General features: G+C 43.8%; 1 protein-coding gene across 1 annotated transcript in view; it reads left to right on the forward strand.

Annotated features, from left to right (window-relative positions):
* IGF2R (insulin like growth factor 2 receptor) overlaps window positions 1–17523 on the forward strand; it is a 1757136-nt gene that overhangs the window by 733165 nt on the left and 1006448 nt on the right. The window contains exons 24-25 of the mRNA XM_086927157.1: window positions 2459–2602; window positions 15466–15644. Of these exons, the coding sequence (XP_086783283.1) occupies window positions 2459–2602; window positions 15466–15644 (323 nt within the window). The remainder of the gene's footprint in view (window positions 1–2458; window positions 2603–15465; window positions 15645–17523) is intronic.

Below are 17523 nucleotides of genomic sequence, written 5' to 3' on the forward strand. Positions count from 1 at the left end.
TGTTGATATGGCAGTAAAACGAGATATCCATCAGTACTATTTTTATGAAAGTGTGTTATTATTATTTTTGCTTTGCTGTATTATTGGTTTTATGGGTTACGAACAAAAAAAAACACATTTGACTGACAGATCATTTGCGGGCAGATGGCAATAAGGGTACCAAAAAGGCCTCTAAGGAGAGAACTATCAACGTGGCTAAGGAGGTCTTTTCCTCTTTTGCATTTCAGCCGTTATCAAGGCCTGGCTAAGTGCATGTTACTAGTCAGTGAGCAAGAGATTTGCTCTCTGTGTCCGATGATAAGGAACAGCTAGAGCATAGAGTCCTCAGTGCCTGAGAAGAAATGGGGTTTGCACATCTTCCCTTTATATAAAAGCACTTTAGAAGTAGCAAACCCATCTCTGTATTTTCAATATCATACAAATCTCTCACAATTGCAGTTTCAAAAATTGGGTTTATTGAGAGTAGCCTTTGTTTGTAAAGGGATTTCAGTGATGACAATCTGCAGCACAAATAATGCAAATAATGTGCAGTTAAACACAGCTTTTGGATTTAGTTTTTATTATGAGCGACATTAAAATGAACGGGAACACCTGTTTTGGAGTGGCCCCTCTATCAGCAGAGAAGTGCAAGCACCCCTAAGCCTTAATGTCATAGGCACGACTGACCTGGCGTTAAGAAACACTAGGAGATGACGCGTTAGGCCATAGTTGCAGATTTTGGAACTCTGGAACCAGGTTCGAGTCTCCGCATCAGCTCAATTTCCTGTGATTTCTGGGGAAATCACTTAATCTCGCCGTTCCTAAAAAAACTGATTTGTGCAAAGTGACTTGTTAGGCACAATCCTGTCAAACTCTCATCTTCCATTGTTTGAACAATACTTCTTTGAAGTATTTATCCAACCCTTTGCCTTTCATGACAAATCTGAAGCTGAATTGTGGGGAGACAGAAGTATTAGGATGAACTTGAAGCAGCAGCCTGCAATTCGCTCACTTCCTGTAGTAGCTGCCTTGCTCCGAATATCCCAACTGCAGTAGATAGTAGACAAAATATAGTGAAATTTCCATTTCTACATATTTTAACATTTTTTTGTGAAGACCTGAATCTCTCAAAGTGTAGGATTAGGTTCAAAGCACAGACACAGCCTCATAAAGAAATACTTTTTATTTCAATTAGTTCAATTCACAGCAGAAGCAATGCAGGCAAATCATATCTGAAGCAGGTGCAGGTAATACTTGTAAACCGGCAATACATTGCCAGGTATGTTTGTGCCTTCAATCATTCATTGTGTTAATAACCAACAGGAATAATCGTTATGACCAAGCTTAGGCTTCACAAATTAGGCAATTAAGCTCCCCGCTTTCTTGCATGAAAAGAGTGAGTAATCAAAGAGATGCTAAGGAAATTCTCCAGTATTAGTTTTGGACCCTTTATGACAAAAAATAGTGCTTAAAATGGCACCATAATGCACCACCTAAATAAAGAAATGAGGGGTGGGGAGAACCCCCGATTACAATCATGCTCGGTCACAAAAATCCATTTATTACGTTTGCGCCACACCACTTTCAAATTCCACCAGCCGCCACTGATCCCTTCTCCCTACAGTTCGGATAAGATGCATCACTAAAGGTACATCGTGTAAAATCACACAGCCATACATTTTTTATGGACAGAGTAGCGTGAACCCTTTTAAAAGTCATATCTTAAAATGTGTATGATGGATTTTTGTCGTTTTGGGTTTGTTTGGTTTAGATAAAGATACTTTAGTTTTCTAAACTGGTGTGGTGTTCATTTGTAGTACTTCACTGTGTTACTATGTGCCTTGGTGCAAATACTTTACACATTGCCTTTGGTATAAGCCTATCTGCTCGTGCCAAGCTACCAAGGGGTGAGCAGGGGTTATCTAAAGTGTGTAACTCCCTTATCCTGGCTAGAAGCAAGGGCCCTTACTTGGACAAGGTGCATACCTCTGCCAACTAGAGACCCCCATTTCTAGCAACCACATCCTTCAACTCAACAACAAATTTACACAACACACCGCATACCACACACAGAATACCACATCATGCCAGACAATTCAACAGCACACCACATAATTAAACTCCACAACATACCACTACACAACACAAAATACCATTCCCCATCTTTACACTCCATGACACAATTCACTCAACATAATTCCAGTGCACTCAAAACCGTACTAGAGCTATCCATATAATTCCATGGCACAGCATGCCACATAATTCCACTACACAAATCCACTCCGCGCCACACAATCACACAACTATAATTCCAGTCCAACCCATATAATTCCGCTCCACTTCATAACACATGGGTAAAAGACATTGTCATTTACAACGCCAATAGCGCTAACTATTGCAAATGCAAGACCTATGCTTGTTGTTAGTTGTATTCATTTGTGGAATCTTCTGATCATTTTTTATTTATCTTTCCCCCCAGATTCTGCTGGTAACGAGTACGACCTTAGTGGCCTGAGCAAGGACAGGGATTCATGGGTCGCTGTGGACATGTCGAAGAATGCTAAAAATAGAACGTTTTACCTGAATGTCTGCAAACCTGTGCGCTCCGTAGAAGGATGTCATGGTAAGATTTTACATTCTTGGGTTCGTGCTTGCACTGCTATCATGAACTCCTTAGACTACTGAGCAATCAGTACTAAATTAATTGAAAGTCACAAGACTGACTTTATTAGCATAGCATGCTCTGGACGGATTTATTACAAGCACCTTTCTTGTCTGGATGCAGGGGGATCTTCTCACTTGCCTGTATTTGTACTGATATAGTAGATATTAGTGTATAGATATTATCCTGGGTTCCCTGTGTGCCAGAAGTACTACTCTTAGTTTCTGCGTGGAAAGTAATTCCAACTGGTCACCAGGATTGCAAAGCTGCTATCGCCACTGTTGTGCTCCAGGAGACGGGGTGGTGATGGTCCACGGAGGTAAAAGAAGAGTCCTAAAGACAGACAAATGAATCCATATGTGACTCTCAATGGAAAAGATTGCTCGTAGAGAGAGATGAACGGGTGCTCTTAATGGAAATGCTTGCCTATAGTGAGAGCTGAGTGGGGGGTGGTTCGGCACTAGTTGGGTGCCCCTGCTGGCATTTCTAGTTGGGAAGTCCGAGCTTACTTCACTTGGGTATCTGAAGATGCAAGCGATTATCCCAGATGAGTTAAACCAGTTTAGAGCTAGCCGGGGCACTGGAAAAGTGACTTTGGTCAGGATTAACGACAGCAAGCACAAGACATTTAAAGCTGAGACACTCACCTCTGGCATAATGGTCTTTCGTGTAATGTCGAACATCTAAGTTGTTTATTCCTAGTTTCTGAGAATTGGGAAAGTATTTGGTGGAAGGGGGATTTAAAAGAAATAATATTGTTGGTTACCCCGCCGGTTTTCTCCATTAATTTGTTGCTGCCATGTTAAAGGATGTTGTTCATTATAGCCTAAAAATCTGTAGAATTTTAGAAAAATCTAAGATGTGGGGACCAGGAGACCACTTCATTACAGTGCAAAAACGAACTTTACAAGTGCCTCAGATTCAGGCCCGTATTCTCCAGTCATTACGGAAAAAAAATTCTGATATTACTCCCGAGTTTAACTCACGCGTTGATCCTGCAAATGCTTACCCTTCTAAATAACCCAACTTCAGGGCAGGAATTGTTTCCCAGTCTTGTACAGGTACCCTTGTTATTGAGTAAAAGTTGCATACATAGGATATAACCACAAGAACCTTTCTCTAAAATACTATCTTTTCTTTTCCAACCTTTTTCTCTTTCAAGTATTTTTTTTTTTATGTATGTTACACCCCACATTGCACATATGGAACCCAGGGGACCCTGAGAGATGCTTGTGTTGGTGTGAATTTCACATTCTGAAGGTATTACCCATCGTATTTTCATTAGATTTGGTTGACTCCTTTAACCACTAAGTTTACACATCTTTGGGAAGAAAATGATCAATTGTTACTTGTTGCTGCCTGCCTTGTTGCTGCCTACCTGCTGTGCAGTTTATTTATATGCATTCCTTATAAGCTTGTAGTTGTATTATTACACAGTGGTGTTAGTTAGTAAGTTATTGTTCAGCCTAAAATAACCCCTGCTCATCCCGTTGGTAGCTTGGCACGAGCAGACCGGCGTATCATAGAGGCGGTGTGTAAAGCATTTGTGAACACATACAGTAATACAGTAAAAACACTACAAATTGACACCACAGCAGGTTAGAAAAGTAAGTAATCTTTATCTAGATCAAATATGACAAAACTCCAAAATAAAATACTGTAAAAATAGTTATTTTGCAAGATAACCTTTAAGTTGCAGAAATAGCTGAAAAACAGTTTCTCCGAGTCGGTAGCTCCGTTCGGGGCTTCTTCAATGTTGGAAACAACTGAGCTTAATAAATCCTGCTGACTGCGTCGGGGCAGGGTTAGCTACAGTGAAGACCAACTCAAAAACAGTACCATTACTCGTTGCGTCCGACACTACGGTACGGGCCGGTCAGGAGCAACTGTTGTGGTTGTGAGTTGGGTTGGAAGTGTTGCAGCGTGCAGTGTCTTCACGGACCAAGGCTTGCGTTGCAGGGTGAGATGGGACTCGATGCGGTGCTGACTGGTCATGATGCGGCGACGATCCCGTTAATGTGCGAGTCGGGCAGCAACTGAGTGTGTGACGTCTGTGTAGCGAAGCAGTGCAGAGTGCCGTGCCAATAGGACTCAGTGCAAGCAGCGGCTCGTTGACTGAGTCAGTGAGATCAAGGTTGCAGTTCCTCTCCTTAGCAGAAACAGCCACTGCAGGCCAATCCCAGATAGCGCACATCAAAGTAGCATTACTCCTCCTCCTCCAGTTTCTCCAGCTCCTCTCCTTGGCAAAGGTTCCTATTGAAGTCCAAACGTTATCGAAAGTTCTGGGGTCTGGGCCCCAATATTTATAAAGCAAAATATTTTGTTATCTGGTGGCAGAGAAGCCCTGCACTCAATCAAAACCAGGTCTGTCCTCTCTGGCCAGAGGTGGAGACAACATTGTGGAAAGCAGACCAGGCCAATTTCAGGTGAAAGGAAATCTCCCCCCCCACTCTAAATGTATCCCAGGTCAAATCAACCCAGACCTGACTCATCCAGAATCTCTGGAGCCGCTGCACATCCCCAGTCCCTGTCACACCAAAGCCAGACAGTCCATATACATCCTAGAAGAGGCAAACTGGATGGCTAAGCAGGAAAATACCTACTTTGTAAAAGTGGTATTTTCAAACACAAAATGTAAAAATCACCCTCACTAAAAATGCATTTTAACATTCTGAGTTCAGGCATACTAAACTTTATTTTCCTACCTTGTTCCCAGTGGTAGTAATGTTTATAAGATGTTATAAGTAAACTCCCCATTTAATCCTATGGGAAAAGGTAGCCTTGCAATAGTGAAAAACGAAATTGGCAGTATTTCACTATCCGGGCATGCCACACACACCAGGACATGTCCTACCTTTAACATATAATAATAATAATACCAGTATTTGTGAAGCTCACAGGTACCTCCGAAGTGGTGTCCCGGTGCTGTGGGCCCTTGGGAAGATTAAGCGAGCTATTGCCCAGAGTCACATGGTGCTGGGCTAACCTGCCGCCGGCGCCGGGGATCGAACAATGAACCCCGTAGTCCGGAGTCAGGCACCCTGGCCGCAGCACCACACCTCTTCAACATACACTGCACCCTGCCCACAGGGGTTCCTTGGGCCTACCTTAGGAGTGACTAACATGTAAAAGAGGGAAGGGTAGGGCTTGGCAAGTAGGTACTCTTGCCAAGTCGACATGGCAGTACTAGACTGCACACAGATACTGCAGTGGCAGATCTGAGTCACGTTTACAGGCTGCTTATATGGATGGCACAATCAGTGCTGCAGGCCCACTAGCAGCATTTGATTTATAGGTCCTGGGCCTATACAGTGCACTCTACTAGGGACTGACTTGCAAATCAAAAATGTCAACCACAGAATCACTAATCCATAACAATAATTTCCAAGGAGAGCACTTGCAAGTTGCACATGTGGGTTCATATTCTATTATGTTTTTGCTCAGTTTTTCGAATGCACTTAATGCTGACAAACTGATACTTCAGAGCATTTTTATTCTTTTCTGTCCAAGTGGCTAATGAACATTCTCGAACTATTGAAGAGTAAAACTACAAAATTGTTTATTGGAAGTCACTTCTAGGGCACAACACTTTTATTGGGAGTCCTTTCTAAGACACAGTAGTTTTTGTTTATTGGGAGTCACTTCTTGCTAGTAGAAATCTAGAGCCAGAAATAGGATGTTTCTATAAAGTTCCTTATAGCTCTAAAATACCCGGTTCTCAATTCATCTTGGAAGTAGAAGCTATGATCTATATGATGGTACTGTATTGGGCAAACAAGAAGAGCAGCATGCCTGTCTGCCTCTCTAGTGGAGAGTCTTGAGTATCTCTCTTTTTCATGTGGTTATACCAGACCAAATAGGCCTCAGTTTTATTTATTTATTTTTCAATAAATGCACTGCCTACTAATGCTTGCAGAAATCATGCACTCCTTTAACAACACATTTTTCAATTAAGTATAAAAGCCTTCAAAGTTTGAGATGAACCCCCTACCATACTACAACCCTCTAGATGAAGTCTACACACAATGCCATTCTCTTTTTCTTATGAATGTTAGTCATATTCTGTGTTGTCAAGACCTCATTTGGTGCAACTGTCATGGTGACATATTGTTGCAGATTTGTAAAGAACCTTACCTTGCTGTATGGGTCACTGAGAGAGGTCACCAAGTCAACGTTCACCCAGCACTGGAGCAGAATAAAAACGCTACATGCCATAAAAGAAGCATTATCGGGAGAGACTTCTTGAAATATTTCAACCAAGCCTGAGCAGACTGGGTGCTATCCTGTCTCGGAGGCAGCCTTGTGGTGAATGGGATCCAGTAACATTCTCAAGACGAGCACGGACTCCCACTGAAAAGGTCTAATAGCAATCCACAGTTGTTGCAGCCACTTCCACCTTTACTTATATGCTGACCTGTTCAGAGTGACGACAGATCACAAAAAGTTAATTCTCCTGTTCAAAGGGTCATTGTCCAAGTATCCACTTAGGATAAAGAAGTGGATCCTCCAACGTCAAGAGTACTTATTCTCTGTGAAATATTGTCTAGGATAACTGAATCCCACTGATTACCTATCCAGGCGCCTCATGACCAGTCACCTATCCAGAATAGCAAGTAGCAACAGAAACTGAACAACATGTCATGTTCCTTGTCAAAAGATCAAGACCAAAACGCATGACCCTACATATAGTTCAATCTGCCAATTGTATGGAGCATTGCCTGACACATGCCATCCAAGCAGTACAACAAAATAACTGGAAACTTTTTAGAAAACTCTGTAATCTAGAAAGGGTGTTTAATGAGAGGCAAACAAATGTTAATTCTCTGAGTTTTAATTAAGCAAGCACTTCAACTAGCTCATGCAGGGCTTCCAGGAGAACTGAGAGCCAAGGTCACCTGGACGTCAATGTCTGACTTCCTGTCCTCGATAAAATGATAGAGAAAACCGTGAGAAAATGATTTCACTGTCAAGCTGCTAATCCTCATGAGTCTCCAGCCCCAGCTATAACTGAATATATCCTGCCCCATGTATGTGTTCCAGCTTGTTCTAATTTTGTGCCCTGCTGGACCGATGCCATATGTTAGTTATCTTTCATGACTATCCTATGGACCCAGAAGTAAAAATTGTGAACAACATGACTTAATCCCAAAACTAGGGAAAATCCTGGCCACTCCAAATTGATAACTGACCCCTCCATCCCCATTCCAACGCCTGGAGGTGTCTTGAGTATTTTTTCCTCGCTGGGAATAAAATATTTGAAGGTAACTTCCAGATGGCCTCAAGCCAATGAGGAGTCCAAACTGTTCATGAAAACTAAGGTAAAGGCTTTGTTTCTCCCAATTTACTAGCCATAATATTTAGGGGCAGCTCGTGGGACCGGAGCCGTCGCTCTTCAGGCTCCAAGTCTTCGCCTTCAGATTCCGGTAAGTGACACCATAAAAAGAAGTCGAAGTAGTGTTTTCACTCTCCCACGTTGCTACCCGGAGGTGGACGAGGGGGACAGGGGCTGTGAGAAGTTGGCCTGATATGCAGTGCTCACTATTCTAGTGATCACTATGTATCAGTCCAAACAACCCTTATTGATGATTGGTTGTAAGTCAACCTTATAGACCAGCTATCCTAGTAGCGTGGATACGAGCAGTCTTCGGGCTAAACTCTAGAGGGCGTGTTAAGCCAGCTCTTATACCATCACATATACCCCTTGAACACCAAGTGAAAGGACACCACACAAGTGTTATGAAAATAAACAGTGTATTTATTTAGATCACAACAGCCCTGTACTCTTTATGAGGACAGGGTACTTAGCACACAACAAAACTCTTAAGAAAATACTTTAAGTTGCACAATTTACACAAATGCCCGAGGGGCACGAAAAACCATATACTATGAAAGTGGAATGCGAAATTACTAGCAGGTAAGTACTGGACTAATAGGCTTTGGAATCGCTAGGACTACGTTACTGAACCTTCAGATTACTAGTAGGAGGCCTAGGGGACTCGGGTGCAGAGTGTGCACTCTCACGCGGGATGTGGGACAAAGTCTATGGAGGCTAGTAAAAGCAAAGTTAGTGTTCTCGGGCGAACCCGACTAGGTAGGTCAAAAACGAAAGTGGATCTGGACCCTTGGATAGTGAGGCTATGCTGGGGCACCGAAATGCCGAAGTTACCTAGCCCAGGGGCTGCGGCTGCATAGGTCTGAAAAGACGTTGGGAATCCTCGTTGACGAACCAGGAGCCTGAAAGAAGGAGTTGCTGGCAGGCGACCAGTGAAGATTGTTTGATGGATCCAAGCCTGGATCGAAGATGGAAGACACCTGTAAGCAGAGGGGACCAAGTCCTGAATCACTAGCCAGTGATCAGATGGGCACCAGGATGGCACCGGATGGAGTCACCTCGACCAGGTGAGTGGGCGACGCTGGGCTCTGCAGTCTCACGGACCAGGAGGCTTTGTCGGCGACCAGGATGGAGGTGCGAGCTGTCCCACGATGGTTGATGCTGTCGACGTCACTGGTCCCAGGATTGGGGCAACAAGTCTTGGCAAATTCAAGCCCACGCGGTGGACCTAAAATGGCGTCTGGAGTGGACCAGGAGGGTCCGGGGTGCTCCTCTTTTGGAAGGGAGCAAGAGCCAGTCTGGAGCAACCAGACCAGCAGTGTTGTCATCGGTCGTCGTCGGGAAGGCCACAAGCCAGCGGGCTAGTAGCCAGACAACGCGGTGAGCAGCAAAAAGCAGAAGGGCCCCACGCAGATCTCGTGGATGCTGGGGGGCTGGAATTCGGTGCTGGAGCTGCTCAGGGTCGGGGCTTCTCGGACCCCAAAGCACTCACCAGAGGATCCCCCGGCGGTCGTGCTGGATAGAAGTCGTGCAGTTCTGATGATGGCCGGTCCCTCGAGGTCTCGTCGCACCTACGGTTCTCAGCTTAGCTGTAGAGGTAGGTAGAGGTCAGAGGTGCCAGGGAAGCCAGGTCTCGTCGTGCTGGTCAGTCGGATTCCGGAGGAAGGACGTGCAGCAAACCGCAGAGTTCTTAGATGGTGCCTGCGGATGCAGGGTGACTACTCCTTAGCCACAAGGGAGAAATTTTAAGAAGAAGTCGAGAGTTCCTTTCGTAGAAAGTAGTTTCTTGATTCAAAGATGATCTAATTTGGAAGGGTCCCCGCTCCTGCCTTTATCCTAAAGAAAGGGGTGGGTACGCGACTAGGTCCTGCCCTAGGGGTGGGACCAGGAAGGGGGGTGGTTACACCCCTCTCCCATGCCGGACTTTCCCCATGCCAGGGGCTGGTGTGCCCCTGGAACTGGTTCTAGCCGGCAGATGCGTAGTGAGCACCGGGGTGCCACTTGCAGTCACCTTCCTGTAAAGCCCTGCCTACCCAGGATACACAAAACCCTGTCTGGGATGGTGCTAGCACCGCCCCTGACAGGAAACCCTTTGTCCAAGCTCCCCTCGCTGGAAGGACTCCCAGCTGCAGGGGGTCAGACTCGTGTCTGTGGTGGCAGCATCCATTTTGTGATGCTGAGGCTCGAGTTAACTTTAACCGGGGTTCACAGTTACATACATGTCGTGTCCCTCTAGAAGGGTGGAATGCTAACCCCGTCGCCAGAATTGGCGAGGGGTTAGTATTCCAATTCGTATGACACCTTACTCGACATGCTTTGATAAAGCGATACCAAAGATAGTATTTAACCGCGAGGATTATAACGCAATTAAGAGTATATGGTATGCGTTATCATGGAACAGCTATTAGGACTTGGTTCCGCAAGCTGCAAACGGGCTCAGCTCATGCCAGAGCATCATCTCACACGATTCCAAGCACTCTGCCTTCAGGATTGTCAAGGCCTGCCATAGGAGTGACTGATAGGAATCTGTGTGTCCATTTTAGGGTTAGATATAGGTATACTATATCTAAAGCAAAGGGTGATTACACCACCTTGCCCCAGCTGTCATGCAGCCAGTTGTGTCAGATTTAGATGGCCAGCCAGGGGTGGCATAATATATGCTTCAGCCCCTGGTAGGCCCTGGGTACACCTATGCCCTGAGTTACAGGGTCTGATAAGGTGGCCCAGTACCAATTGGTAAATGCACCTAGGGTACATGTTGTAATTTAGTGAGAGAACAGCTAGGCTGTGGGTCTGATTAGCAGGCCCACAGCCAGAGAAAGTCGTAAACCAGTGAAACAAAAGCAAAAAATCTGGGTGATCATAGGATTGCAGACCCTCTCCTACAGGGGCGCTCTGCCCCTGCGGTTCCTCTGGAGCCGGGGTCCCGCCACCTGCCCGAATACACGGGTAGTTACGAAAGCCTCCAGCAGTTTATTTTTTTATTTAAGCAATGTAACTTTGCTCCCGACGTGTTTTTTAATACTCCTATCATCAGAAACATTGCTGAAAACAGAAGCAGAATATTTTAGCCAGGCGAGCTAGTTTAAATTAAGGGTCCCAGAGGTCAGTACTCTTGATCAGGCTATGTTTGCCACCTGGACGTTTTTTTTTAATTGGCTTGGCCGGTATTTTAATATGCTGACTGGTTCGAAAATCACGCAAAGCTGGTATTTTCTCCTCTGATACTTATGTACTTTAAACTGTAAATGTAAGGTGAAAGCAGTATAAAATGTGCTATGAATCTGCTTTAATGATCCGGGACCGATTAGTTAAACCTAAACAAAGGCTACCTGCAGGTTGCTGCTCTCTGAACGAATTGCCTACAACCAGTGGTCGACGTGGGCAGGATCGGTAGGGACGGCGTGCGCCTATTTTAAACAAGCATTGGCATAACAAATAGGTCTCGCTTTTGGGAACTTATAGGTATTTAGTTATGCAGCAGAATATCCTTGGTGCAACAACATCAACTGTTGCATGGCTAATCACTTATAAGGTCCCACAGGCGAGACCTATTGGCTATGCCATTACTTGGCCATATATTGAATGAGACCTGTCATTCATGGAGGGCATGACTGCAAGCCAGTCAAATAGCCAGTTCACCCCAACCTCCATGGCATGTCAACCTTTTTTATCCTGTTCCTATTGGCTTCTGGGGAGACTAGCTCTGATATGCCTTTACTATACTAAGATACTGTGAGAAAGTAGGATGTTAGTTGGGGTGGCGGTTGCCATTCTCAAGCAACATTCACAATCCTTGTCAGAGTGGACCACAAAAAGTCACTAAATAACCCTGTGCTTAACACTCTAGTAGCTTGGCACAAAAGCTTTCACTCTTAACTTAAAGGCAAAGTGTTAAGTATTTATGCAGCACACAAACAGTAATAAAATAAAAAGTGAACGCAAGAAAAATACCGCACCGATTTAGAAATATAGAGTACATTTTAATAACTTGTTTGACTCCAAAATGACAAACATCCAATCACTAGAACCGGAGTTATGATTTTTTTAAGCTTCAAGTGAAAAATAGCACCAACTGTGGACATCTAGTTGTGCGAGACGAAGGCAAAGTTGAAAGTTATGGCCGACCGCAATAGAGCATGGTTCAGATGAACATAGTTGATTGTGCCCGGTCTCTGTTTACCTCCAAATGTAGAAGAGATTTTCAAGAAAAATGCCTGAGAAGATAACGTTCAGTGGGGCAAAGCAGTAGGCCGTGTCCAAGAAGGAAATGTCATTGAGGAGCCGCCAGGTGAAGTAGCGGTAAAGGTTTCTATTTTCGGACTTAGTATCTTTTTAGAAGTCGAAAATCTCCAGCGGCAAGAAGCTGCAGGCTGTAGCTGACAGGGGCACCATGAGACCGCATACCCCTTCTGCGTGAAGCTGCTGAACAGTATTCAAAACTGCGGAGTAGAACGTAGCGGGAGGTGCCGCGGATTCAGGCTGACCGGTGAAGTACCTTGGGCAGTTCTGTGAGCAGGTGCCTCCTAGTCTCCTCATTTCTCCGAGTACTTTTTGGGAGACAATTACCCCAATGTTTGGAGTTGAGCTACCAGGGCACTTTTAGCAGCACTTCCAAGAGTCCATAACTGAAGGGGCACCACTTGAAAAGTCTTGAGTCACTCACGTTGGGTCCAGGTGTGTGTTCAAAATGGTTGATGCCTTTTCTGTCCCTGAGCTTCTGATCAGGAGGCCAGCCAACTTCCCCTGGAATCACTCTCAAAGTCTTGGGTTCAATCTGGTGAGCAAGTCTGATGCAAATAGGTAGTCCTCTGAGTTCACAAGGCAGGGTTCAGGTAGTAGGGCAATCCTCTTGGTGCAGCAGGACAGTACTCTGAAGTACACCGCAGCCACAAGCACCAGAGCAGTCCTCTGAGTTCTTCTGTTGGTGTGAACCAATTCGCAGACCCACCTCTAGGGGTATTACTTTAGGGTCTTCTAAGGTAAGGAATCTGCAGCTAGGAGTCTTTATCACTTGAACAAGTTACTGACCTCTGTTTATGCCTTATCTGTTAATGCCTTATCTGTTATGGACTCTATCTAGCCGCAGATTCCTTAATGACACTTCCACCCTCCCTGCTTCTGCGAACACGTTTTTTTCTACCTATGTCTCTGTAGGTCCTTAGTATCAGCACACTGGTTTATTGGCCTTCTGATGTGGTGGTGTGCTTCTGGCATGGAAATTTCATGCAAAGAAAATGATACCAGCATGCTACACATATCACCTCTGGCATGGCCGATGAAAAACCGTTTGATGCCACCTACCTGATTGTAGAGGTACTGCTGAAGATTTTTCCATATCTAGTCTAATTCCTGGGGAATATTCTAAGGTAAGGAATCTGTGGCTAGATAGTCTCCAGATAAGGTGTTACTAAAGGTAAGTAACTTGTTAATTATTTCCTCTCCCACCTATCACAAAAACCTGACCTCCTCTTACCCATCCTATCTGTGTCTTCCTTCATTCTCTTCTCCCATTCTGATGTGCCCTCTGCTCTGCCAGCACCACAAAAACAGATTCTGTGAGAAACCAGCTTGTGCAGCCTGGTCTTCCTTTATTTTTTTTGTAGACACATTTTATTGGGTTTTAAGCAGGCTTACAATGATGAAATGCTGAATACAGTTACAAAAGTTGAAAAGGAAAAAGGAAAAGTGAGAGAAGTAAGTAAAAAGCTTTGTCGCGGTTGCTCATTGCTCCCAGTTGTGGAATTAAAATAAGAGGAAACATTTCAATGGTCTGATGCCCAATCCCGGCCACCCTTTGCATGGTAACAACATAATGACGTTTTATTAAACCACAAACTTCACTTCTATCAGTCCTTGTGTTAGCTGTTAGATTCTAACCTTCCCACAACTAACCCCCCCCCCTCCCCTCCCCTCCCCCCAGTATTCCTTTATGATGTAGCAACAATGTGATAACCGCTTTTGTTCAGCACTGTTTTATGCCATACCAGCGAATTACCAGATTTAGAATCTGGCATTCACGCTGGTGGCTCTCAGTGAGAGCCATATAAAACATATAGCATTATAGATAGGTAAGAGTGAATGATGAGGATGTTTTTCACTACTGTTTGAGGACCAAAATTATCTACCCCTGCTTCCAACTGCTATGCAGACTCAAAGGAGTAACCGGGGAGCTCTACATAACAATGCATTTTCTCCCTGTCTGATATCAAACACAATACCTTTATCTCTGTAGGGTTTTTAGTAAAGACAGGAAGATTGGCGCTCAGACTAATTCGCGTTGTGTCTACTATGCTAAAAGTGTGCACAGTGCTGCCTGGTTGGGGGAAATACCCTGTAACCCTCGCAAATGTGTGAGTTGAAAAACCCACACCAATAATGGGAACACAGCCCTGGGCACACGTGATGAGGATATGACAATGGTAGTAATGTCCCGTATTTAATGAATATCCTTCATTGACCAAAGATATTCATTAAATACAAGACATTACTACCATTGTCATATCCTCATCACGTATGAACAGGACTGTGTTCCCAAAAAACAATACCTTACCTGCTGTCCTTACTCAACCCCCTCACCACCTTTCATGCTTTTCTTCCCCCTCCTGCAGCTGTGCTTTCAGCTTTCAGTCAATGCAGACAAGCAGTGTTGCGCTGATAGGTTCTCAGAGAGCCCTGCCAGCCTAGCCTGGAAGGTCTTTGACATCGCAACAGTGGGTAATGAATTTTGTTATCAACTGTTGCTATGTCATAGCAATGAGTTATCAGTTTTTGAAACTGAAATAGACGAAAAAGGCTCTCTGTAAGAGCCATGCATAACAAACCTTTAATCTTCTTAAAGTATATCCTCAATTTCCCTTTAGACAATTATGGTCTGAAAGATTAATGTAAGAATTTTAGGTATCCCTGGACATTTAAATAATCTAATCCTTCATGTAAATGGCCCAGTTCAGGCACCATTGTTTTAGTGGTGAATCTTAAGGAGCCAACTATGGATTTTTCCCAATCTCATCGTATCAGTGTATAGTTTGTTTTTGGTGTTATGGAACTTGAGAACTTTACCATTGTGCCCTTTTTGCATGCATGTCAAATTCGACTGGCATATGCTAATTAAATAAGCAATACCCTGACGGTAACCTTCAACAATGCAAACTTGAGCTCTGATGTCTATATGACTTAGGAGCGGTTCAGCAAAATGATTGTATTTTGTTAATGCTGTAATCTGGAGCAAGAGAGTCGGGCACAAATTTGAAAATGCAAACTTGAAAATGTGGATTCTTGTGTACCTTTTTCCCAGGTTATCTTTCCATAGATAACAATATTTTAGGAAATTTGGTTTAGGTGGAAAAGAGGGTAGTTGCATCATCAACATGTTAAACTAGGCAGGTCCACCTTCAGACTGTTCGGTAGGAATGAGAAGGAAACAGCTGAAGAGAAATAAAGCCTGTACCCTCTGTTCCTGTTTAACTTTGTGGTTCTCCTGCCTCTCTAGGTGAATCAATTGGATCGTGTTTGAAATCCAAAGATGGAGGTACGAACCTGGGCTACATTCAGATCAGCCCACAAGCTGCTACAGATGGATCTGTTACTGTTACATATCTAAATGGTGACAAGTGCACAGAAAAGCAACGTTATTCCACACGTATCATCTTTCAGTGTGATCGCAAACCGGTAAGTTTTCAGGGTTCCAGCATCCTTATTTGTCATTTGGCAGGTTGAACATTTCTTTGCTGGGTTCAGGGCTGCCTTGTCACTATGTGGCCACATTGAAGTGCTTTAACCTTGCTAGTTATGGGGCTCCTCTGAAAGCATTCAGCTGTGTGATTTGCAAAACTCAGTCAGTTGACTGAACAGACTCTTGTCTGTAAAAAGAAGTTATGAAGTTTTGATGTACTGTAATATTACACAACTCAACAAATACTGGACGATGAAAAACTGAATCGGTCTTGCCTGGATTAAAGTGCATGTCTAGTTGTTTAAATACAGTTGTCATCAATAACCTCTTAAATGTCTTCTCAGATTAATACCTAAGTAGCATGTGAATGAAAGGTTACCTGTGCAACAACTCATGTCATTGTCCTCTCCTTGATGATGTCTTCGATTTAGGGGTAAAAACATAATTTACAAATGTACCATTAATCATGGCCAAGGTGCTGTAGTTACAGAGAAGGTTGCTATTCCATAAGTGGAGTATGTTTACAGTTGTATGTAGAAAGGTCTAAAATATGCATCATGACTCATGAGGGCCCATCTCCTGTGTCCTTGGGTCTTAAATCATGGTATTAACCCAGGCAATATCATGAATCATGGTATTAACCCAGGCAATGTCATGGAAGGCTTTAAGTTGTCCAGTCTGCCTAATTTCTTCTCTAACATGTTATTTCCAGCTTTCAATCATTGCTTATAAGCGTAGAAGGACTAAACCTCAATCCTACACATTGTCAAGGTTTTGCTCCTTCCTGGGTAGTTTGAGAGACTTTGGCAATATCACTGCTCGGTACTCTCACTTTCATTTTGTGTTCCCAGGTAGATATGTACAATAGGTTGCAAAGGTTAGCCAAGACTTCCTTTACTTTCCTGGACTCTCCATTGATACCTGTGTGGAACCCTTCCTGCTTCCTTTAGGATGTAGCTTTGTGTAATATCCTATTGATATACTCGAATCCTATGGCATCTCCCATCTTGCACTGGCCTGGTTAAGGTCGTTCCTCCAAAACTGAAGGCAGGTCATTACCCTTGGGCATTCTCAATCAGCAGAATAACCTCTGCTCTCCGAGGTCCCACAGGGCTCCATCCTCAGCCATTCTTTTCAATGCTTATGTGGCCCCGCTAATCAGGTTAATTTAATCCTTTAACATTGAGACTATACCATACGCTGACGACACCCAGATGGTATTGGTGCTAGATAAAAACGCTACACTGGCTGAGGAAAACCTCTGTCATTGCCTTACAGCTGTTTTGCACTAGATGAAGACTAACCACCTGAGATGCAGTTCTGAAAAAACAGAAATTATGCCATTAGAGAAGAGTAACAACTTCTGCCCCAGTCAATGGTGGCCAGCCGATATCCCCCTCCCCCCAATATTGTAACATCCGCCAAAAATGTGGGAGTTAGATTTGATTCTGCATTGTCTTTCCATCAACAAGCATTATCTGTTGCTGGCACTTGTTTTCACATAATCAAATCACAAAAAATGTTTTTTGATCTACTTCCTCTTTTGACAAGGCAGACGGTTGTTACAGCCTTGATACTTCTAGACTGGATTATTGCAACAGGCTTTATGTAGGAACTAACAAATAAGTCCTTCATAAACTGCAGATGGTTCAACACGCTGCAGCAAGATTAGTACTCAAATGGCCGAGGACATCCTCCGCATCAGCTGCCCTTAAAACTTTACACTGGCTTCCCGTCCACAAAAGAATACTGTTCAAACTTTTAATAATCACATTTAAAAGCTTCCATTCTTCTGGCCCCATTACATTCAATCCACATTTACCCACTACATACCCTGTTGTATGCTTTAGTCCTCTAACTCAAACTTATTAAAAC

This window comes from Lissotriton vulgaris, chromosome 6 (assembly GCF_964263255.1).
Source record: "Lissotriton vulgaris chromosome 6, aLisVul1.2, whole genome shotgun sequence".
In the NCBI taxonomy this organism is placed as follows: Eukaryota; Metazoa; Chordata; class Amphibia; order Caudata; family Salamandridae; genus Lissotriton; species Lissotriton vulgaris.